At 39.2% G+C, this 25,530-nt stretch overlaps 1 protein-coding gene across 8 annotated transcripts in view; it reads right to left on the reverse strand.

Moving 5' to 3' along the window:
* The window catches only part of Pde1c (phosphodiesterase 1C), a 601,507-nt gene that overhangs the window by 92,063 nt on the left and 483,914 nt on the right, over window positions 1-25,530 (reverse strand). For all 8 annotated transcript variants that reach the window (XM_058573161.1, XM_046426003.2, XM_046426004.2 and 5 more), the window contains 5 exons: window positions 24,050-24,232; window positions 23,032-23,098; window positions 18,686-18,802; window positions 16,345-16,485; window positions 1,969-2,069 (listed from right to left, as the gene is read on the reverse strand). In XM_058573161.1, the coding sequence (XP_058429144.1) occupies window positions 1,969-2,069; window positions 16,345-16,485; window positions 18,686-18,802; window positions 23,032-23,098; window positions 24,050-24,232 (609 nt within the window). The remainder of the gene's footprint in view (window positions 1-1,968; window positions 2,070-16,344; window positions 16,486-18,685; window positions 18,803-23,031; window positions 23,099-24,049; window positions 24,233-25,530) is intronic.

Raw genomic sequence — 25,530 nt, forward strand, 5'->3', positions numbered from 1 at the left:
GGAGGGAGGAAAGAAAAACCAAAATTATATAACAGCTGTCATTTTCTCTAAGACCATTTTATAACTGAATGTCACCAAACTGAGCTGTATATTATTTTAATTGAATTTATTTATTTTAATTAAATGAAGGCTTGGATTTTTAAAGCTCACTCATTTCTCAACAAGAAAGCTGAGCGCAGAGTTGTAAGGTGGCTTCTGAGGGTCCCATGGTGGCTGAGTGTCAGGGCTGGGACGGAGGTGAGGACTTCTGACAGAAGGGCCAGTGCTCCCAAGATAGCTTTCACCTGCCACTGGCCAAACTTTGGGATGTCGATAACATACCTCAGAAGTGTTAGGCTTAACATGTTGTCCATCAAGGGACAAACTAAGTCACAGACTTAGTTTTCTGCAGAAGGATCACATAGACTCAGACACACTGAATAAAGCTCTGTCCAAGAAGACCAGTGTTTGAATTTCATTTTAAATGGAGCCTAATGGGACCCACTGGAAATTTTCCAAAGGAGATAATACAAAACACACAAATGCCTTGGTGAAAGATGGCCTCTTTCATCTGCTGAGTAAGTTAGGTACCAATGGGTGTGTATTTCATGGCAGGAAGCTACTTTTCACCTCCTGTAATGAAGCTGCTTTCTTGAGTTGTGACCTTTAGTTTTGGTCTCCAGGCAAAATCCACAGTCATTCCAACCACCCCCCCCACCCTTCCTGCAGCAGGTGCTCTTCATTGCAGTCTCTGTCCTCAGAGCAAAGATTCCACCCACAGACCCACATTGAGCAGAGCTACTCTGTGGAGTTCCCTCCATCTAAGTACCTTGGAAAAGAACTACAAAGGGCTGCTTCCCTGTGGCTGAGATCACCATGCTGGAAGGCAGGAGCAGGAACTAAAGCAAAGAGCTTCCGCCCTCCTGTCTACTCCCTCTGTGCTGGAATGCCCCTCCTAACAGACCAGATGATGTTGTCATTTGTATGTGTGCCTCATAATGTAGCATTGAGTTCATTAAATACATGTAGATTGATTCAATGAACACAAACCTATCTGGAGTACACACCTGCTTTTTCAAGTGAAATCAGCAAGTATTTATTTAGTATTCAACTATCCAACCCCTGCCCCCATGATTTTTCTCTTTGTCTTACCACCTTTCCTCAAATCCAAGCTTTCTTTGGTTCTTATACCAAAGCCCAATTAACCCTACTGTCAGATTCTGTTCAATTCCACATCACACTGTCCTCCAGAAAAGGCAGGGTTTTAGATTTACACAGAGGAGGAAAGGAATGGATAGATCCACAGCTTGGGAAGAAAGCATAACAAAATCAAAATCCTTCATACTGAAATCAATCATGGATGTCTATTAAAGATCAGGAGGTTTAGAATAGGCCACTTGGACCCACAGGTACTATTCTCAGTGGAGGTTCGTGTTTACCTGTGCTGTTCATCAGGAAGGATGCACAGGTTGCTCATGGTGAAGGTGGCCGGCATGAGACAACCCAGCTTCCCAAGCCCTGTGCCAAAGAACAGTGCAGGCACTGAACAGAAATTAAATCAGAGAAAATGAGCAGGGCAACTCACCAGAACCCCAGAGATCAGAGGTCAAGAAGGCTCAATTACTGTTGATGTCAACAGAAAGTCCAATCATCACCTGTCTCTGATTTAGTTTGCATGGCTTCTGGGCCTCTGTGCTAATACCCCACTACCTATCAGAAATAGGTAGAGTAGGCCTAGGACATTTTAAATAAAGAACGATTAAAATAGAGAATGTTTCCTTGCTAGATCTGAATCAAATACAAGAATTAAGAGCAGAAGGCTTCTTACACCCTGACGCTGATCAGGCCAATCTTTTGTGTATATGTTCTTTTTTTCAGAAACTCAAAATAGAGTAACCATGTAAAAGACAGGTGACAAATACCTCTCTGACTTCTAAAACTCTACCCCTGCCCGATCCCGCCTCTTCTCCAACATGTCAGCATCCTCACCGAGTCTGGATATGGAAATTGTTGGTAGTTCCGGTGTGTTCATAGTCGTGGATGGCAGCTGAGAAGATTATAGCAAAGATCTCCAGCTCCGTCAGCCAGTTCTGAAAGGGAGATTACAGAGCAATCAGATAATCTGTCTCATTCTCAGAGAAAGTCTTCAGCACGCTGACTACAGGCCACACGGCCGCCTTCCCACCCACAGCTGTAAGTTCCTGCCAAGCACGAGCTTTCTGACATGCAGAAGTGAGGGTGTTTTGTTCCCCCCTGTGAAGAGACGGCAGGACTTGTGACTTAAAAAGAGCAGGCACCGTTGAAAGAACTGGTACTTTTCTCTTTTTTTCAAGAAAGCTGAAAAACAGTGAACACAAAATCTTTAAAAGCCCTCATCATCACATTCTCCAACAATTTCCAAATAATGTAACTAGGGTTCTCTGTCTCTCTTACACACACACACTCACACACACACTCACACACACATACACACACAAGGTTTCAACAGAACATCAAGCGCTAAGAGGAATAGAAAACCTAGTGTCTGATCAGTGGGTGAATATCCACCACAAGGTGGGTAAAGACAAATGGAGAAATAATACCTGACTTTCTGCCCTGTGTATGCTATCACCATCCACACTGTCCAGGTTGGTGTAATTCAATGGTTTGCCAAATGTGTTCCTTGGACCAGCAGCAGCAGCATCCCCTGAAGCTTGTTAGAAAGTCAAGCAAATTCTTTGGCTCCACCCACCCCCATGTGGGGATGTGGCTCAGTGGTTAAGCACCCCTGCTTGAATCCCAGGTAGTAGACAGAAATCAGAGAGATGGCCCAGAAATTCTAAGTTGTCACAGTCATCTCTGTGTTAGTAAACCATCCAGATAATTCTGATACACACCAAAGTATGAGAACCACTGCTTGTGGAAGTTCCTTAACTGATTTCCATCTGGTGGTCTCTGTGTGTTCAGGGATGGTTGCCATCCTCTCTGCAACCCTTACTGCCCAACGCCCACACAGCAGAACCTTCATGACTCACTGGCGCCCCCTTTGGGACCCTCTGCTCACTTGTATTGCTGGTTGAATTGATGCTCACAGAATTCAGTATGGTTATTCTCAGCCCCACTCTGACACTTTATACTCATTATTTCAATTATGTAATTAAATGTGACATAAACCAAGAGAATATGAACACAAAATAATTAAGTTGTTATTTCTATAAGAACTCAAATTCAATGCTTTGGAAAGTTGCTAAAAGAACTGCTTTCAAAATACAAGACAACTGTGAAACCATAGAAAACAAGTATAAAAATTTAAGGAGACTGTACATTCAGTTTGTTTCATGAGTCTCTTTAAGCTCCCATTTCACTTGAAGGACATGAAGCTAGAAATCTTAGATATGGGCAGGATTGCTCTCAGATGACAACAGACACTGCAATTAGCAGAACTCAGAAAAGAGCTTATGGTCTAAATTAAAGATAAGTGCATAAAATATATTTATGATTAAAGGTCATACAAAATGACTTAAAATGAATTCTTTTTTTGTGATATCCTATTTTAACTATTTCTTTCATTTAACTATTGATTTTCTTCTTTGTCTAAGAAAATTCCTGAGATTCACTTTCTTATTTGAGGATGGGTAAGTGAAAAATAAATAAACCAATGGCATACAACTATAAAAAAAAACTTCAGAATAAGACGAAGAATAAGCATAAAGATAACTCAAAGAAAAAAAACTACACTTTTTTGGTGAGGATGTGGGGAAAAAGGTACACTCATACACTGCTTACAGGATTGCAAATTGGTGCAGCCAATATGGAAAGCAGTATGGAAATTTCTTGGAAAATTGGGAATGAAGCACCATTTGACCCAGCTGTCCGTCTCCTTGGTCTATACCCAAAGGACTTAAAAACAGCATACTACAGGGATACATCAATGTTTATAGCAGCACAATTCACAATAGCTAAACTGTGAAACCAACTTAGATGCCCTTAATAGATGAATGGATTAAAAAATGTGGCATATATACACAATGGAATATTACTCAGCAATAAAAGAGAATAAAATCATGGCATTCACAGGTAAATGGATGGAGTTGGAGAATATCATGCTAAGTAAAGTTAGCCAATCCCCCAAAATCCAAATGGAGAATGTTTTCTGTGATATAAAAATGCTGATTCATAATGAGCATGGGGGGGGGCAAGCATGGGAGGAATGGAGGATCTTTAGATGAACTTTAGATAGGGCAAAGGGGAGGAAGGAGTAGGGAGGGGGAATGGGGGTAGGAACGACAGTGGAATGAGATGGACATCATGACCCTAAGTACATGTATGAAAACACAAATGGTGTGACTCTACTTTGTGTACAACCAGGGACATGAAAAATTCTGCTCTATTTATGTAATATGAATTGAATTGCATTCTGCTGTCATATATAAATTTAAAAAATACATTAAAAAACTACACTTCTTATAAATTATTTCTATCAAAATCTAGCATGAAATGTCAAGAAACTTTTTGGCATCCTCCATAATACACCTCAAAAATACACACTGAGGTCAGGTATGGTGGCGCACACCTGTAATCCCAGCAGCTCAAGAGACCAAGGCAGGAGGATCACAAGTTTAAAGTCAGCCTCAACAACTTAGCAAGGCCCTAAGGAACTCTGCAATACCCTGGCTCTAAATAAAATATAAAAAACAGCTGGGGATGTGGCTCAGTGGTTAAGCACCCCTGGTTGAATCCCGGGTGGTGGTGGTGGTGGTGGTGGTAGTAGTAGTAGTAGTAATACTACTACTACTAATAATAATACAAACTGAGGTACAAGGAACAGAAAGACAGAAATCAGTGAGACGAAAATCAAAAGGAGGGGAAAAAGAGATAGATAAGATGAGGAATGACAGCAAGAAAACTGAAGCTACAAAAATGTTCTGCAGGTAGCAAAGAACCCTTTATTATCTCCCCATGGTACCCAGGTAGGGGGTGTCCCTCAGTGTCAGACCCAATTCTAGGTGCTTTTTATGTAGAAACTCATGTCACTCTCACAACATCATAAAGGGAGGCACTGAATATAAAACTGAAAATGGTAGAGATTCAGGACCTACCCAAGATGACACCTGTGCTAGCCATGTGAAAACCCAACATAGTATGTCTCCAGAATGCTCACTTATGATCTTTTAAGTTGTATTTTCTTGGGTCATTGCTCATGTGTTCATACAATTTTTCATAAAGTTATATAGGTATGATTTTATATTGCACATTTTCTTGATGTTGTCTAGACATATCGCATATAGTTTTTTTGACTTTGGCAATCTCTTTCTTTCCTTTCCTGACATCCTATCTTGACCCCTCCACCCCTGACTCCCTCTACCTACTCCCCACATACATCTACTTTTCTAAACTCCTGCAAAATAATTTAACATTTTAAAGTAAGGTTATGAATGGGAAACAGTGTAGCATCTAAGCAAATCTGAGTCACAGAACATCAGCCCAGTCAGCAGAAAGCCTCTAAATTAACTGTAATTACAGTTCCCACATCACAAATACCAGTGACACTTCCTCCTTCCCCAAACAAACGAACCAAACCCTGGCTTTGGTATAACTCACTTCTAATAAACCAAAACAGTGCATGATTAAACAAACAAAAAAACCCTCCAAAACCATAGCCTTTAAATCTCATTTTAAAACCCAAGCTTTTCAACAATCCAAACAGATGTTTAGGGTCAATGATGCTAGTTTAGGGATACGAAGAAAGTAGAGATGGTGTCTGGGGTAGGTGAAGGGAGGGGAGAGAGAGATAATTTCACAGAGAAGAGACATTTAAGATGGGCCTTGAAGACTGGACAGAGCAAGAAGTGGAGGTGGGCATTTTCAAGAGAAACTTGTTCATCTTGAGGAAGGAGATAAGCCCTTGAATGGAGTGGGAGTTAGGGCTGATTAGGGCCCGGTGAGCCTAGAATGAGTGAGGAATGGAAACTGGGTTCAACAGGCAGTGAAGTTCACATGTAAGAGAGTGAAGTTCACCCACACCCAGCACACCACTGCAGGAGTAGGAAAAGGAGATAGGAGAGCATCATCTAGGGACTGGAAAGTTCTTATAGGATACAGGGACAGCTTGGAGGTAGGATCCAAATGAACTAGCAATTAACTGAATTCATAGTGGGGTGGAGGGGTCAGTTAGAAGTTGCAGTCAAAGAGAACAATGAATTCAATATGACCTCAGCACTCTCATCCTGAGTAGCTAAAAACACCTTGGGTATGAGAAAAACTCTTTTGACAGAAATTGGGCTTCATATTAAAATAAAACCAATAAAAATGAAATAAAATACAGTTCAGATTCCCCTTGCCTTTTCTAAATTAATATCTGAGAATGCAGATGGTTTTAGGTCAATGTATAATGAGCCAGAAATTTAAGTCCTACAGGCATTTTATACCAGATTTATTAAACTGTCGAGATATGCCATACATCCTATCAGCATTTCCTTATTTACAAAATATGAGTGGCATGGATGATTATTGACAGGCATTTCTAGACAATTGGTAATGGTGGACTGGGATTGTGCTGTGACCCCAGGAAGGCAAGTTGTGGGGGTGGGGGGCAGGGTGTATGGGGGCAGACAGGGAGAGATGGATGTAACAATCCAGAGGAAACTGGAAGGAAAAAGACCTGGATGATGTTCCATTGCTAGAGGAAATATTATCAGTAATTTGTTGACTTTGAAATATGAATGGTGAAGTTTATTTAGTTAACTGTTTCGCTCCAATTTTTTACTGCTACCTTAACAAATGACCACAAACTTAAAAATACTTCTCATTTATTGGCACATAATAGTTCTATACGACAGAAGACCAGAACAGCATGGCTGGTTTTCTGGTCAGGGTTTTACAAGGCTGAAATCCAGCTGTCGGCATGGTTGTCTTTCTTTCTGGGAGTGTCCGGGGCAGATATATATTCATGGCACGAGTGAAATTTATTTCCTTCTCATGGTTTGCATTTGCCTGGTTTTTCCATCTTTAAGCTAGCATTGCTTAGGCCTCTCAGACTTCTTCTACATTGTCTCTTCGACTCTCATGGACTTGTGAGATACTCTTGGGACCACCTGGAGGATCCAGGATAATCTCCCTACTTAAGGACTTCTGATTGGTAAACTTAACTGTAAGTTTCCTTCTGAATTTTTTTTTTAACCATCTTATGCAACATGTTAGCAATGGGACGCCATAGGACAAAAGTCACAAGGGCCAAATTTCATCCAATTACAATGCCTAATAAAATTATTCAGCACTATTAAACCAAGATGTCAGTTTAACATCCTTAGTGTTTTCCTTATAAAGAAGATGATATCATATTTGATCAAAAGAAAAAGATACACACCTTCTCCTTTCTGAAAAAGCAGTGTTAATGGCACCACGCCTGACCAAAGCAATGAAACAACCATGGATAGTTCTAGAGTTTGGAATATTTTGGCCTAAATTAAAAGCAGACCAGAGCCTGGAGTCTGACTAATATCTACTTAATTAATAACAACTCTTCAATCTAAATTTGCTCAAGGCTTTTCTCTTATAAGTGAAAAAAATTCTTCTGAAAGAATTCAAGCATCTTCTAGATACTTCTGTTAAACAACAGTGAGTAAAACAAACAGATTACAATGTGTAATACTGTTGATGTTCAAGCCCAGACATCACTTAATCAATGGGATATTTTAGTTCCCCCTGTGCCTCACAATTCATAAAACTGAAATGATTTAAAGCATTTTCCCCTCTTCATTGGTATGGAAGGTTAGAGTAACAATATACTCTCCATTCATCAGAATGCTCCCCAGTGCATCTGCAAGCTCACCATGAAAGAGGTTTGTTTTGAGCTGCATTGCCAAAAGAGAGTGGGAGGGAAGTAGTTTCTATATTTAAGAATTATTCTGAATATGGCCTGGATTGATAATGGCAAATGAGCTCATTTAAGAGCAGTATGCAGTACATCATGATCACTGCTATGATGTAACATTTATGTCAATGACAACTTGGATTAGAATAAAAGCTTGGGAGTTTGTTTTTTTGTTTGTTTGTTTGTTTTTTGAGAGCTGAAACAGCTGTGTATGATTCACCTTTATATTCTTGTAGCATACTGTGCACAATACATACTAAATGTATGTTGAATAGATGAATTCAATGTGCATTTCTGACTCCATTGTGTTCTTCACCAAAATATCTTCAAATAAATGCACTTGAAGAGTCTATGGCATAAACAGCTCTTTTTGGCCAAAGACATTGTAGAATCATGGCTAAATATTTCAATTCATGGTCTTAGAAGTCAGACTGGGTGCCAAATACTGTTTCTGTTGTTGTATTAGTTTGCTGAGGCTACCATAATAAAATACCAAACACTGGATAGATTAGCCAACAGAAATTTATTTTCTCCCAGTTTTGGAGACTCTAAGTCCTAAAAAAAAAAAAAAATACCAGTAGGGCTGGTTTCTTCTGGGCCTCTGTCCTTGCCTTATGCATCCTTACATGGTCTTTCTTCTTGTATGCATATGACTATGTCCTAGTCTACTCTTAGAAGGACACCAACCACATCAGACAAGGGTCCACCACATGATCTCATTTTACCATATGTCTTCTTTAAAGGACATCTGTCCAAACACAGTCCCATACTGAGGTACTGGGGTTAGGACTTTAATATATGAATTTATGGGGAACATAATCCAGTCTAGAACAGCTACCAGGATCACCTTAATCTCTGTGAGTCAGAGTTTCCTCTCCTTTAAAATAAGACTATTTCTACTTGGAGGGAAATCACTGCTGGTTGCTCAATTTTCTCTCTTCCTAATAATATCTCTGATTTTTGTTCGGGAAGGTAATGTTTCCAGTCTTCTCTTGACATTCCAGTGGCCATATGACACAGTTCTGGACAATTCCATGTCAGTGAAAGTTACTGAATTGGATTTCAGAATAGCTCTTTAAACGTGAGTAGATTTATTCGGTCAACAATCTTTGTGTTCTATCTTTTCCTGTATCTTCCTGACCCATTGAATCAGCCTGGATAATAATTACCTTTAGGAATACTCTGATCATGAGATGATGCAGGCATATCTATATGTATATAAATATTCAGAGTAGATAGGATTATTTATCTTATTTTTCAGTTAATCACACATTATGATCATTTCCCTAGATCATTATATATTCATGATAATAAGAAAAATCGTTATATTCCTTAAATAATTTTTGGTATGGTTCTGCTACTATAAATGGTACTTCTGTGTTTTTTTTCTTACACAGTAATATTTTCCTACTAGAGTTGAAAGAGCTATTCTAAAATCAGTCTGGATATTCACTTATGAATATTCTCAAAAAATCAGAGATCACTAGACATTTCAGGGAAAATATACTAATCATCATCTCAGGATGAGAACCTCCTTAGAGGTGATTGTTATCTTCAGTCTAGTGTTTATCTTTTAGGTGTTTTCTATGTATTTTCATGTATACATCTACATATGCACACACATATGTGTTATGTTTAATAATAGATAAAGTATGGAACATACTTTTCTGCAATGTTTTTAACTTAATAATATATCTTGAATTTTAGTCACATACACTATTTTATTATTTGTAACTATGGTATTCCAGAGTTTTAATTATTTCCTACTGATTATTACATACTTTGCAATTTTTTACTATTACAAACATTGCTATAATAAATCTTTTTTTAGAGAGAGAAAATTTTTTAATATTATTATTATTTTAGTTTTCAGTAGACACAACATCTTTATTTTTATTTTTATGTGGTGCTGAAGATCGAACCCAAGGCCCCGTGCATGCCAGGCGAGCGCATTACCGCTTGAGCCACCTCCTCAGCCCTGCTATAATAAATCTTATTATACGAGGTTTCCTTGGGCATACTTGGAAGAACTAGAGGATTGATATGCATATTTTTCTTTATAATAGTACTATCATTTGGATCATAAATGTTTCCCAAAGACAGGGTGTTGAAGACTTAGTTCCCAGATTGGCACTACTGGAAGGTAGTAGAAAATTGAAGAAGTAGGGTTAGTGGGAGGTCTTCTGGTCACTGGGGGTATGCCACTGAAGGTCACAGAAGAATCTTAGCCACTTCCTCTTCCTCTCTTTTGTTCTCAGTCATGAGGTGAACAGCTTTGCTCTGCTACATGATCCTGCCACAGTGTGTTCCCACGGGTCAAAAGAGCACCAATCAGTCATGTACTGAAATTCCAAAACTGTGAGCCAAATAAACCATTTGGCTTTCTTTATAAGTTCACCTATCTCAAGCATTTGTTATATTGAAAGAAAGCTAAAACATAAAACTGGTTCCAAGGTATGTTAGTCAGCTTTTCATTACTGTGACAAAATGCCTGAGATAAATCAGTATACAGAAAGAAAAATTTATTTTGGCTCATAGTTTCAGAAATATCAGTCCATGGTTATTTGGCTTTGTTGCTTTGGGCCTTTGACAAGGCAGAACATCACAATGAGGAGTGCATGGTAGAAGAAAGCTGTTTGCCTCATGACAGGAGGAAAGCAAAGAGAGAAAGAGAAAAGGGAAGAGAGACAAGGTTTACCCTCAGGAACACACACTCCCTCAGGGACCTACTTCTTTCAACTAGGCCCTGACTCCTAAAGTTTCTACCACCTCCAGTTAGCACCACAAGCTGGGGACCAACCATTCCAGCACACTCCAGATCCAAACCTTAACACAAAGAAGGGGTCATTGTTGTGACTACACAGAAGATGATGTGGAAAAGCCTTTTAGAATGGGTTTGCTGAAGCAGTTTGCAAAGCAGGCTAAAGAAAGTCTAGAATGCTATAAGTGAAGATTAATGGGTAGCTTACTGGGTGATTCTGGTGGGGCTCAGAAGACTAGTGAAAGTGCAGACTGAAGGCTGTGCTGATGAGGTTGTAGATGTGAAGGAGGGCTCTGATGCAAACTGAACTAGAGGCCACCATCCTATATAAGAAAAATTTGAAGGTATTTTGTCCAAGCCCTGAAAATTTGTGGGACACTGAGTTTAAAGGTTATGGACTAATTTATCTAGGGAAGGAAATTTTAAGGGCATGGGTATTACTTGCTACTTTTAGCTAAATTTATAGGAAGAATCAGGAGCAAAGAGGAGCAGGTCAGAAAGATATGGAAAACTTGCAGTTGACCTTGTCCTGAGAAGAAGTTCATGCATGTAAAGTTCTGACCAGGAAGAGTGCTGGTGTGGTGCTAGTGCCATTAAAAAGAAAGTAAGTGCTTTGGACAAGGACAATAGAAAATATACCATGAGGACTTCTCAGGTATGGGCAAGAACCTACCCACTGCAAGGTCAAAGGTGTAAAAGTGCAAATTTGTTTCCAAGACTCTCCAGGACAAAGTCTTTTTGGAAGACAGCTCTAGGGCATCCTGTTTTTCTCAGGACCACCTAAGCCCACAAGGGACTCAGAAGCCACTGCAGTCATTGTTTAAACAGGTCCAGGTACAGCTCACACTGGATGCTGACCTGAGATCGTCCATGGTTTTGCAGCATACATAATGCAATAGTTATGAGGTCATAGAAGCTTCCACCAAGACTTCACAGGAAAGCCTGGGAGGCCATACAGAATGTGGCAAGATCAGAATCCCTATAAGCAGCCCATGACAGGGAGGGCAACATATGCAGCTATGAGAGTGAAGACGAAGCTGCAACAGAGACCCCAGACAATCAGAGATGCCAGGATGAGGATTATCATTCAGAAGGAAACTGCAGGCAGCATGCAAAGCTAGACCAACAAAGTGGCTATGTGTGCTGCTACCAGCAAAGTGGTTAGGTGTCAATGCCCAAGCTTCTGGGAGCCCGCATCCTGCCATAGTGTTCCCCCTGGATGCCAAACATGGAATAGTAGAATTTAATGTTTGTCCTTCTGGGTTTGGATGACTCCATGCTACTTGGCTATTTCTCTCTTTGGGAATGTGACTATTCACCCTGTGTCATTGTATTTTGGAAGTATGTATGTACATGGAAAATAGCAAATAGGTAACTTTCCTTTTTTGAGTTTTTGAGGGACTTACATCAAGCTTGAGGGGCTGCAGCTAAATTTGCCTTGAGTCTTAGAGGAGAACTTGGAATTGGATTTTTAATTAATGTTGGAATAGTTAAGATTTTAGGGACTCTTGGAGATAGAATGAAAATTCTTTTGCATGGTGAGATAGACATGAGTTTCAGGAGGGTCAAGATGAAATGCTATAGTTTGGATCTTCAATGTTCCCCAATGGCCCATGAATTGAAGTCTTAGTCCTTGGGCTTGGTGCTATTGGCATGTGGTAGAAACTTAAAAGAGGCAGGGCCTAGTAGAAAGTCCTCCAGCCATTGAGGGCCGGCCCTTGAAGGGGATGGTGGAATCCGAGCCCCTTCCTTCTTCTTTCTTCTCTTTTGTTCATGGCCATGAAGTTGAATGACTTTGCTCTGTCACATTCCTCACCATGATGTGCTACCAGGACCAATACAATGGCATCCTCCACTGAGTACACCACTTTCTTTGCTTGGCTTTCATGACCCCAGGTCCTCTTGCCTTTTGTCCCAACATCACTGGCCACTCCACTTGGGTTATTATTTTTTGGTTCCAATTCTTTGCTTTCATTTTAAAACTCTGGAGAGCTCCAGGACCCACTTCAGAGCCTCTTCTACCTCTCTGTTCACCCTCTTTACATATCCTTGTTTGGTTCCCTATCACTGTCTGGTGACAACATATCCATGACAACCTCATCTACAAGTCTATCCCTGACCTCACCCATAACCCAGAGTCTTGTTGTTTTCTCCTTACCTGCCATCTCCACACAGAGGTCTGATAGGGATTCTGAATCTTTACGTTGTCCAACTAATAATTTTGATTCTTTTCCCCCCTAGGTCTGCTTAACCAAGCTCTCTTGTCAACCCTGTTCATCAAACCAAAAATCTAAGTTTTACTCTCAATTTAATTTCTGACTTCTAGTCATCATATTTATTTGTTCTAATTAGTTATACATGACAGTAGAATGTACTTTGACTATAATCAGTCATCCCGTTTTAACCCTACCTAACAGGCAAGTTTTTCTTTCACTCCATCCCAGTAAAGTACTTTCTAGTTCAGGCTACCACTAGTTGTCTGCAGGACTCCTCCAACAGGCTGCCTCTGAATCCATCCTCCACAATAATCCTTTTCTAATTTTTATCAGATGGCATTCACTCCCATTTCCAAAACTCATGAGAGGCTTCCCACTACTCCAAGTGCTGGAACCATTACCCAGGCTTGTAAAGCCAGACCTGGTCTGGCTCCTGCCTTCAACCTCATCATGTGCCACTGTCACCCTCACATGCTGTTCCCACCATGCTCACCTTATTTCTGCTCAGTGAATGCAGCCAGGTTATTCTCCCACCAGGGCTTTTATGCCATCGCTGACATAGTCTGCTGACATTGTCTCCTTTAGCTCTCAGCATGGCTACAGCTGAAAACCACAACTATCTCAGCTTAAATATTACCTCTGGAGACAGTCAGGAAAGCCTGACTATCTAATCAAACTCCCAGCTTTCCCTGTGTGGTGCCCAATTTTAATTCTCTGCAGAGTATTAGTGTGTTCTCTCATCTATTTTTTATTGGTCCACTCTAGCTATACCGTCCCACTAGAATGTAAGTTCTTGAAGTGCACAAGAGGTGTATCTTCACCCTGGGTCTTAGTCCCCTCAAGCTGCTATAACTGAATGCCACGGACAACAGAAGTTCATTTCTCACCACTATAGAAGCTGCAAAGTCCAAGATCAAGATGCTGGCTGATTTGGTGTCTGGTGAAACCTCATTTCCTAGTTCATAAAAGGCACCTTCTCACTGTATCTTCACATGGCAGAAAGAGAAGGGTCTCTGGGGTCTTTTTTGTAAGGACACTAACCCCATTCATGTGAGCTTCTCCCTCATGACCTAATCACCTCTTAAAAGCCTCATATCACTGTCTGGTAACAACTTGCTCATGACTACCTAATCTACAAGTCTATCCCTAATGATGGTATTTCCTAATACCATCACTTTGGAGTTAGGATTTCAACAGATAAATTTGGGCAGGAGACACACTCAGTCTGTAGCAACCTGTAAAGAAGTACCCAGCACCTAGCACCTAAGACGCGATTAATAAATATTTGGGTGTATTTATGGCTCTCTCATTAATTTTATTGGTATATTTGTTTACTTTTTCATAAATGCCACCCATTTTATTACTGCAGCTCTGTAGATATTTTCATTTTATTACTACAGCTCTGTAGATATTTTAATATCAGTAGAGTAAAACTCTCCCCCCACACATTATTCTCTTCAGAATTGTCTTTCCTAAGATTATGAAATACTTATTTTACATGAATTTCAGATTCAGATGATCATGTATCATGCTAATTCTATAGGAATTTTGATTGGTATGTTTTTGAATTTATAGATTAGTTTGAGGAAAAATCACATCTATAGAATACCATCTATAGAATACTATGTAAAACACTGTGTAATTCTCCACTTATTTAAACATTATTTTTGTGCCCTTCAATTTAGCTTTATAGCTTTCCTTTTATGAGTCATAAAGTTCTTTATAGGTAATAATTTTTGAAAACTGTTGGGAATATATAGTTTTCTATGATACTTATTAATTTCCACTGTATAAGTAGCTTTTCTACTCAGACATTATTGGGGGTTCTTATTTCCTTTTTTAACATTTTTTTATTTATATATGACAGCAGAATGCATTACAATTCTTATTACACATATAGAGCACAACTTTTCATATCTCTGGTTGTAGACATAGTACATTCACACCAATTCACGTCTTCATGCATGTACTTTGGATAATAATGATCATCACATTCCACCATCATTAATAACCCCCTGCTCCCTCCCTTCCCCTCCCACTCCTCTGCCCTATCTAGAGTTCATCTATTCCTCCCATGCTCCTGCTCCCTCTTATTTCATCTTGTAGATAGCATATAGCTGATTTTCTCGATTTTCTAAAGGAGAGGATCTCAATATTTTCACAGTGTGCTCCTTTACTTTTTAAAATACTATATTGCTTTAGGTGAGATGTCCATAAATATACCCAATAACAATATAAATGTGGACACCTGTATTTGACCCCATGCTTTCCTGGAATCACTACCAAGTGTGACATTTGTTCTAAGTTTCTGGTAGAAATCCTTTATCAAATAAACAAGTTCTCTCTGTAGTGTTTCTATAACTTAAAAAAAAAAGACAGCCTTTAAATAACATTTTTAAGAAATTAGTTTTACAACAACAAGTAAAAAAACACTAATAGGTTTTGGTAAAATCCTGCAATGTTTTAACAACAACACTTCCTAATTATTGAGCTTCCTTTGTGAGGCAGACAAGGGGCTTAATATATTTGATACTTTATTCCTAACTGTCAAAGCATTTTTACAAGGTGGAGTATTTTCCACCACTTTAAAAATGAGACAATATTGGCTCCAAGACTCATGTAATTCATCATAGGTCACAAATCGAATAAGTAATTAATCCGAGATTTACATCCACTATATCTAGCTCCAAAGCCAACATTCCTCCCACCGTTTTCCATTTTTAATTCAGTGAGATATTAAACCACGTCTTTCAACATGCCTTAGCTGTAAAGATAACAAATGTGCACTGGGTTTATGAGCTAATTGATAACCATAACCAAAGAATGTCTATTTTGGTGCCAATTCTGATGGAGAAGTAAAAGGACTTTGAGACCCTCTCTGGTCACTAACAGCTATGCCTTTTATTAATGGCTTATATCTAGGTTTAAGAAGACAAAGGCACAGATAACCAATTTAGGTCAGCTAATACAATGGATTAGGGAAGAGAGATCCAGAAACATCTAAAGAGCAGAAAGGCTGAGCCATAATAAGCAAGAAGATTTTTTTAATGATTATAAGTAAAGATTGAAACTTAGGTTCAAAAAAATCAAATGCACACAACCAGGATAAAAATAAGCACAGTCTTGTGAAAAAGACCTAGCAGTTTAAGCCAAAAGGTAACTTGGTATAATGTGGTTGCTACATCTACTCAATATGGGTGTATATCATAGTTCTTGACCATCCCAAGAGGTCAAGAGTACCACTCTCTATATCTGGGAGTACATATCTTGTTTTGGATGTTATATTTTTATTGGTCATAGCCTGGTGGAAATGCTAGCAACAGCCAAATATCTACTTCAAGTTCAGGATGGAGAAAGTTTCAGAGGCAACAAGGGGACCCCAAGACTTCCCACCATGGTTAGATAGCTTGGGGAACAGGGAGTCCACAGAACAATGAGCTCCTTACGAGCTCAACCTCATCTGGTTTGGAACATGCTCCAACATGAAAACCAACATCACCTTTTTTGTGTAACTAAGAGTTCCTATCTTTACTTACTGCCACTCCCGTTTTATAGAGGAGGTAATGTACAGTCTGGGTGACATCAGCAGCATGCATTAAATTATGGTAAGGATTTTTATGCTTGCTGTATCCCACTTCCAGGGCCTCCACAAATGAGACAAGTGCAGAAATGGGAATCTGAAAGAGAGCCACAAGCTTAATTAGTGACTGGCTTGCTTTATGTGAAGAAGCAAAAGTCTAAGGCACCTTGACTACTTTTTTTCTGGAGGATAACATGTCACATGAGGAAATTACAACTTTTCATAGTTAATAAAAATCAGTGGAGAAATTATAAGATGATTTAGAAACCCAACAATGTCCCAGGTTGAAGAACAGTCCACTTTGCAAATCATTCTTTACTTCAATTCAGGGACCCTGGGGAATGACACAAAATCATCTCAAAGAAATTTAGTCTTACTTGTGTGAAAAGCAATGATTTTTGATGCAATGTAGAAAACCATGTTATCAGCAACTATGCTGATTTTCTGAATTTCCTTGTCCCCATCTATCCTTAAATACCATCCCACTCCAGTATCAAGGTACACCAAGACCCCAAACAATGTGGTAAGCAATGTTGAAGGTCATAATAACAGTAATAATTAGTATCATTTTGTGGACTCCTTCACAATTCCTAACATATGGTCAGTGGAATGAGACCTTCCAAATTGCAAGTCACCAGTAACAAATTGCAAGTGATAACATGAGAACACAGATTGTTCCTGTTGCCATGTATGACAGACTATCACATTGTGATTTGGGCTTTGTTTTTTGTGTTTTGGTTTTTCTCATGTGTCCAAAGCCAGTGTCAATTCCTAAACAGCCTGGTTTTCAAGAAGTCAATATTTCTTCAATACTGGCAGCAGCTCACATCTGCCTTGCAATAACTTGATAACTGGAGGTTTTTGTGTTATTTCATGTTTTCCCACAGGCAAATTGGATATGCTGCATGGTATGCATTCATATGTTTCTCAAGACATAAAGACTTTAGTCTCTTTTCGTGAAATTACCAGTAACTGAGGATAATATTTCCAACTGGCTTAACTGATTTTCCATCTCAAATATATATATCATAGACATAGCTTCCTTTTCAATGTGGCAGAAAATGAAGAAGAATTGAAAAATGTATGTACTAAATAAGGGGACCCTGGAAACATTCATTGTGTTAGTTTTCTGGATCAATGCCGTGGTTCAGGGTAAATTATGCAGTTCAGGGATAAAGGAAAAGAATTGGAGATGAACGATCACATTAGTAAGAAACACTAAGGAAAATGCATCTGAGGTTCCATAACCTGTTTCTCCTTGGTGTATTCTTCGTGCTTGCCATTTGTGGATTTAAAAAAAAAAATTAAACACGAAGTCAGAGATGAACTCATTATCATTTTTAAAAATGGGGCTCCTGGGTTGTTCTTTGGAGCCCTGTGAGCCAATAAGATGCTAAGTAAAGGTATATATGTATGTGCACAGGAGATTTGTTCCAAAGAAACAGTGTCCGGCTTCATGCAGGTTTCAGATGCACAACAAATAAAGGACTTATGGGCCACTGCCATGAAGTATTTACAGTCATGCAAGAAAAAATAGGAAGCATCCTCCAATATGCAGTCCTTTGGAGGTGATAAAGACCAGGCTGTCCCAAGAATTTAATATGTTATACAGAAAAAGCCCTGCATTTCCAAAGGCTTGTCCATCTGATGCAAGAAGTCTGAAGAGCTTGATCAGAGAGATGTCAGCAGATGAATACACAGGTTCCCTGGAGGACCTGGTCTGACCTGGAGAGCCCATGGTATGAGATGGCTGAGCGGGGAGCAGAACACTGGAGATGAGTCATGCTCTTTATTTAACATGAAGAATTAATTTGAAGCATGAATGGCTGGGAAATACCAATGGTCTGTCACTGATGATATGTGAGAGTATTTGTCTGAATGAGCCAATGGGTGGAAAAAAAGTTTACAGAAGGAGCAGAGGCTCACTCTGTCTCCATTACTGCCTGGCTGACAGCAGTGGTCGATAGTACACGAGGTCGTGCTGAAATGAGAGCCACAGGCAGCCCCCACAGGGGAGCTCGGCTACTGAAGGCTTGGGTTGTATTTCTAGGAAGACAGGGATCTGATCCGGCTTCTCCAGCCTCTCACTGTCCCTGAGACCTACCAGCCTGGATGTAATGAAAAGTACCCCCAGGAGGAAAGCACAGCAGCCTTGTCCTAAAGGTGCGCTCTGAGTCACGGAGAGCAGTTTGGGCCTATTTTAAAGTATTCTCTTGGTCTTAAATCCAAAAGTCATATGAGGATGAACCAAACAGGTACATTTTATTTATTTTTTATCTTTTTAATGAAGTACTGACCTTAAAGCGGCTGATCAGATCATAGCGGGTAAGTAATTCATAGAAAATGAATTTCAGTGCATGATCCCCACTGGCCTCATTGAGGGAAAACACATCAAAGGACCACTTGTCCACATCCTGCAGGACAAGGCAGGGAGGAAGAATGTATTAGTCTGCAGTCATTTATTGAGCTACCAATCTCCCCATTTTTTAGTCTTTCTGTAGCCTTTACCTGTTAATTTCATAGCCCAAGAGTCTTAACTTCCACCTTCAAATTTTTCTTCTATCTGTTAGTCCTACCTAGAATTTTCTGTTTAAAAATCAGGTCATCTCATTACTATGCAACAAAAGCCATCATTTATTGAGTGCATACTGCATGATAGGCTTCAGGCTCTGTGATAAGTATGTAATTTTCCTGAAAACAACTCTAAGTGGTGGGTGACATTAGTCCCAATTTACAGATGAGAAAACCAACACCTGCCTAATTTCCCTAAGATCCCTTCAAGTAAGTGCTTAGGACACAAGTGGAATGAGAATAGAAACAGAAACGTGTCCACCGACCCCCTATGCTCAGGCTCTTCCAATCAAGCCCTTGAGCTACCGCTAGGGAACTCATGAGTCCCTGGGCTGCTTCATCTTCAATCTTCTCTTCTGTCCACATCATCCAATGACTTCCTCTTAGTCTACAGTTGACAATGTTAACTCATTTAAAAGTATTCAGAAACACACATGATAAAGTATGCCTAATAGCATGTCACCTCAGTCTTCTGAGCTGAAACTAAGGAGAAAGCTTTTCATTTCACAGGACAGAAAAATGCTACCCTTCTGAAGTCACTAATCCTGGGATCTAGTTCTCAAATCTGTACATCACTTTACTGAAAAGAGGAAAAGGAAAAGCTAAGTGGAACACACACTTGATAAACCATTGATGAAGTTCTAATTTGTCCATCAAGTTACTCCAAAATACATGTAAACATGATCTGAAGTGCCTTTGACCTAATACAACCAGCTATTTATAGACATAGTCAACAGCGTGTCTAGTCAACAGTTGAAGCAACAGTCATTTGTTTTCTCGTCATTTCCCAATCCTGTCCTTCTCTAAACATTCCACCTGTCAGATTCATCTCAAGGTCATCAAGGATCTATCTCTTGAAAGCCAGGGCACAGGAAAACATCTGTTCATAGGAAAACACAAAATGTTCCTTAAGGATTTCAACTGAATTGTTTCAATTCACATTTAGAGGTAACCTCACGTCAATCTTCATGACCCTTCCATTAAAAAACTAAAGAAAGAGAGCCAGCCGAGTACTAAGCACAGTTTCTGTGAAGTGATTATATACATTCACAAAACCTCTAGAAAAAGGTGTCACCTCTTCCAGTATTGCAAATGGCAGCCTCAGAGAGACCGGGAAATTGTCTATGGCCATGCAGTAGCAGAACCAGGTAACAAGCCATGGAGATCTCACTGGTGACAGATGACACTGCAAACTCAGTGAGTCTGTGCTGTGACCCAGGTCTCATCCCCAAAATACCCAGCAAGGGCCCAGGCCATATACAGCAAGTCTATTAAAGATTTACTCAAGATCTAAAGCTTTATCCTGGTTACTAAAATTGGCACTGCCATGAGTCACAGCCATTGTCTGATCCCTAGTCCTAAGGAAAAGGCCACTGACAACTCAGTGGGTTAGAAAACACTTTGTCACATCTGACAATTTTTAAACCTACATTCCAGGATGAGTTTAAAAAAAAAAAAACCTTTCTATCACTGGAAATTGAGATTATCATAGTAAAAAGTCAAGATTTATCTGGATATCAGTACTGAGAAACGGGAGGATGAGTGACGTATTTACTGTATATGAGGGGGAAGTTCTCTTTGGCCCCTCATTTTAGTGAAATCTTAATTGTGATTTTTCTAACTATTTAGAGGGCTTATTGAAAATGCTGATTCAGGATGAGGGACACAAGACTGAAGAATCCTGGGCCTGGAATCTGCATTTTAACAAGCATCTAGATGAACTGCCTCAAACCATTCTCCCTCTTTTACGAAATTTTGCCTGAGGACAATTTCCTGTTCACACAGCCAAAAGGAAGCCTCAACCTCCTCACTTCCTCCCACTTTAAACCTGGAGTTTATCCAAGGTGTTGCTTCCTGAGCCACAGACAGCTGCTGTTCTAAAGAAGAGAGTACTTGTTCATTTTCCAGTAACCCCACCCCAGGAGACTGGAGATAAAATACCTAAATTAGAAGTGAATACGTATTGAATGGGAAAAAAAATTAAAAGAACAAACTGCAACCTATTTCAAATTTAGAGCTGGGTGGTGGCTCATTGTTCTCTTCCTTAAATATCATTTTAAGGCATGTTCTTATATTAGCCACAAAAGTTAACATGATAGTAGCATAATGGTTATTTTAGTGAATTATATTTTCTCAGTCTTTAGAGAAATTTTCTGCAATAGAAGAGAACAGCAGTGATTCTATATAAACTCTTAGCAGTGAGGTGGAAATGACCTCTTTTCCCAACAGGTACTATACAAAAAAAAAAAAAGAGAGAGAGAGAGAGAGAGAGAGAGAGAATCTCTCTCTCCAACTCACCTCCAATCCACTGCAAATAAATCAGGAGTCTGGGGAACTGGAAAAATATGCCATTGTAAAAAGGTTTTGAACTTTCCCAGACAACAGGGGATAGGGCCAAAAGAAATAGCAGCTTTAACCTTCATGTACATATTGGCAATCCATGTGGAGAAGGATAGAGCAATTTAGAGCTAGTACTCACTCCTAGTTTGAATAATCTTTTCCCTTTTCCTTCAGAAAGACAACATATGTGCATCTGAGAATTTTCTTTTCCCTAAGTATAAAATAACAATTTGTGCACATCACAGGTTGTTCCATGAGTTTTTTTCCCAGTTACTCTGCATAGAAAAGAAGCTCCAATTTGGAAGAAATAGTCTCATAGATGTCTCAGTATCAGTATACCCACCTGTGTTGGTGTTCATGATAAAGGAAGAAATTAAAAATTAAAGTATGCTTTTAATGTTCCCAAGACTTTCACTGAACATTTCAGGTTCAATTATGAAAATCAATGCAATTTCATAGTGGTTGTTATAAAACATTGGATCTCATGAAGCGATTCCACTGATTAAATGGGAAAGATCACTGTACATTACACTGATGTATTGGGCATTAGTGTGATAGGGAGGAAAGAGAGAAAACACATGGCTTCTTGCTGTAGCTTTCCTGCTCTTAAGATGAGGTAAGAAGAGACAAAACACATAGAGACAGAAAAAGTGGAAATGAGAATCTGCTTATATATAGTCTCCTAAGTATGTCTGAGACAAGAGGAAGAACTATCAATACATAATTAAGAGGGTCCTCCAGGGCTCCTGCCTGACATTAAATTAATTAAGAACTCCAACCTGCAATTCTATTTTATTACTGGGTAAGCCAGTCATGCTTTTTCAGGTTTCAGAGAAAGACAACAATTTTTGCACAAGTCAGAATTCTACAGTGTCCCCCAAGCAAATGAACCAGTTCTATGTGTAGACACTCTACAGTGTCAACCAGCCCAGTGATTCTAGGCCTTTACACAGCCCAGCCTTAGAATCCAGAGGTAAACTGGGTTTAGCACACTTGGATTTACACCAACACTACCTGGAGGAACACATCAGCTTGAAGGCTCTTAGGGATATTCTATACGATTTCAAAAGTTTGTCTGATTGGTAGTAACTATGAAGGATCTAGACCAGTTGAGCATAGACATTTGAATGACTTTCCATGGAGCATTTGGCTCAGTGTGAGTCCTGGGAAAACTGTAGGATATATGGGGATGGTATATATCCACAAACTCTGGGGGCATACGTTCATGCCACAAAACGTTACTGAGACGTTACCATGTGGTAGACACTCTGCTATCAAACCCTATCTTTGTTTCCAATTAACTCTGTCCTTTTCAAAAATCTTGCTGAGTCTTAGTTTCTTCATCTGTAAAGTGGATTTGGAGTAGGTAATCAGGGAATGATACAATTACAATCACCAAAGAGCCTCCTAATGTTGAATAATACTTTTGACATAACACCTCCTATGACCCATTAGATCAATCTCATAATTTCAGATCAATGTATAAAACTAAACTTCCATAGAAGAATAGAAAGGAAAAAAAACCAACACAGAGTTTGATTAAAAAAATAGGAAGACAGAGGCTGAAAATGTATTGACAGTGTTAGAACAGATAAGAAAATGATAATGAAAGATTAAAGTCAGGAATAACTGAGAAAAGAACTTTAATTGGAAACCCCTTATTTTCTAAAAAATTCAACTATACTTTCTATGAGATACTATCTACATTGTAAAATCTTTTCATCAGTATTACCTTTAATGCTTCAATAACAGCTGGTGGGTAGCTTAGTCCAACCATGTTTGATGTCCGTCTATACATTCTGGCAAAATCAGAGAGGAAAAATGCAATGTGATATCTTACAAAAAAATGATTAGCAGCCCACAGACTTACACAAAATATTGGCAAATAATGAGAAGTCAAATTGACTGCTGACCAAGGAAACTAAAATTTCTTTTTTGGTATTTTTCACAGTCACTCAAGTGGCCTAACTGTTAAATTAAAAAGATATTCAAGCAATCTCAAACATGTGAACCCTGGTAACACACACAAAAAAATGTTAAGTCTAGCTGCCCAGATTGGAAACTAAATTATTAAAATGGGTTACCTGTTCTGCTAGAAAAACATATAGTACATCAAAGATGGAAGGCAGTGCAGTACTTGAACCTGAATGATGAACCCTGTGGGCAACCCATTTAGGAAAGTGGGTTCTTTAGAATTATCCTAAAGCAAGAAAAATATCCCAGGCAAACTTTCAACTCACCATGGCATTTCTAAAATGTATAATTGCCCAATAGGGATTGCAGGAGAAAGGAAATCTATTTCTGGAGTAGTGGAGCAGTTCAATTTCAAAGGGATGACAAAATTGAAGTGTCACAGGGAACTCACACCTTTTAAATGAACTTTCCTCCCTGGGTCAGCAACTTCAAAGCACTCCTGACCTGTTTCAGAGGTAGACACATTCACCACCCCATCATCTGATCCAAAAGACGATGGATTAAATGATTTCCTTCTTTAAACATTAGACATTGAACTCAAACTATTTTTTTTTCTGGTTATCAAAAAGAATTTTGAGCAAACAATAAAGCTTGTCCTAATGATGCTGCAGAGATTAAAATAGAGGTTTTTGCCATCTCTCATTGAAGACTACCTGCTTCCACCCAGAATTTTCTGCATTTATAAAGATGTCAGAACCACATTAAGCAGAAGCTTCTGGTTATTGGAAGCTGGCATTCCTTTTGCTGCTTTGAATAACAATGAGTGACATCTTTACCTCTCCACAAATATTCCAGCTTGCACTGCGTGAACGATGCTCTTGAACCTGGGCTTCTCCTCACTCCTCCTGAGCATCATCCCCATCTGCCGTGTAAAGGTGGAGGCCAGCCAGTCTCGGACTTCAGAAGGCACAGCATCTGACTGAATGTCACTGAGCTCATCCTCTGTATCCAGGAGTCGTCTGAACATGAACATGAAACATAATCAGGACACTGAGACTAAATCTAAAGTTAGAACTCTCTTTTCAAAACAGGTGCAAAAAAATTGGCCACAGAATATACAGTGCCATTTTGATAAAGCTTGTGGAAACTCACTATTGATGTTTCAGGTTGGCTCCCCTGACTACACTGAATGCTCTAGGTCCATGTATTGAAGACTTGGTCCCCAGACAATGGCGTTTTCCGGGGTAATGGAAACTTTAAGGGGTGGAGCCTAGTGGGAGGTCTTCAGGTCATTAGGGGCATGCCTCTGAAGGAGACTGTGGGACTTAGCCTCTTTTCTTCCTTTCACTTCCCAGTCAGGAGGTGAGTGGCTTTGATCCACCATGCATTCCTACTGTGACATGCTACTTTATCACAGGTCCAAAAGCAATGGAGCCAATCAATCATGGACTCTGACTTGAAACCAAAATAAATCTTTCCTCTTTATAAATTGATGATTTGGGGTATTTGTTATAGTGGTGGAAAGCTGACTAACATATGGAATAAAGGGAGAAGAAGAATTAAACACATTCCCTCTGAGGCCCCACACAGGTGGTAGGCACACTGTACTTTAGGAGTACCCAGTGTCCTTAACCCTTGAAGGTTTATAGAGTTTGAATGAAATTTAAAACTTCCCTTTAAAAAACCACTCACAAGGAGGCTTAACTTAATTTTATAGATGAACCATGTGACATTATTTAAAAATAAGGTATTAATTAGACATTTAGTTCCTGTTACCTATTAATTTAGAAAGAATATCAGTTGACATCACTTAGGATTGTTACTTCAGAGGACTGCGTTGATGTGATTTGGGTAACTTATTATCTGAATTCAAGCAAAATTTACAAAATAAAGTCATTCTTTTTTGAGCACAATGAGGTAAGCCATATGACAGTTGTGCTTTGCAGGTTTGTCAAACTTGTTCACAGGTCAGACACCAGAAGGGAACATAAATTGTTGAACTATAATAAAACCTAAAATTACACTTCATACTATATTAATTCATAATGAAAACAAGCAATAAAAGCAGGTATCATTGCAAAAGTATTCTTTTTTACATTAGATGCATAAATTGGGGAGAAGGGAAGAAAATATTTGAAAAAAAAACCTGTGATAGCAAATTGCCTTAAATTAGTAACATAGCATGTCATCACAAAAATAAACCATGCAAGCCTTAGATTACAGTGAACTACTTCCAGATTGGAATTGGCAAAGGAAACTAAGACATCACAAGTACTGACAGAGAAACCCGTACAAAATAGGGGTAAAAAAATTAAAA

Source organism: Marmota monax, unplaced genomic scaffold, assembly GCF_021218885.2.
Source record: "Marmota monax isolate L192 unplaced genomic scaffold, Marmota_monax_Labrador192_F-V1.1 WCK01_AAM20220418_F8-fsc00133, whole genome shotgun sequence".
NCBI classification, from domain to species: Eukaryota; Metazoa; Chordata; class Mammalia; order Rodentia; family Sciuridae; genus Marmota; species Marmota monax.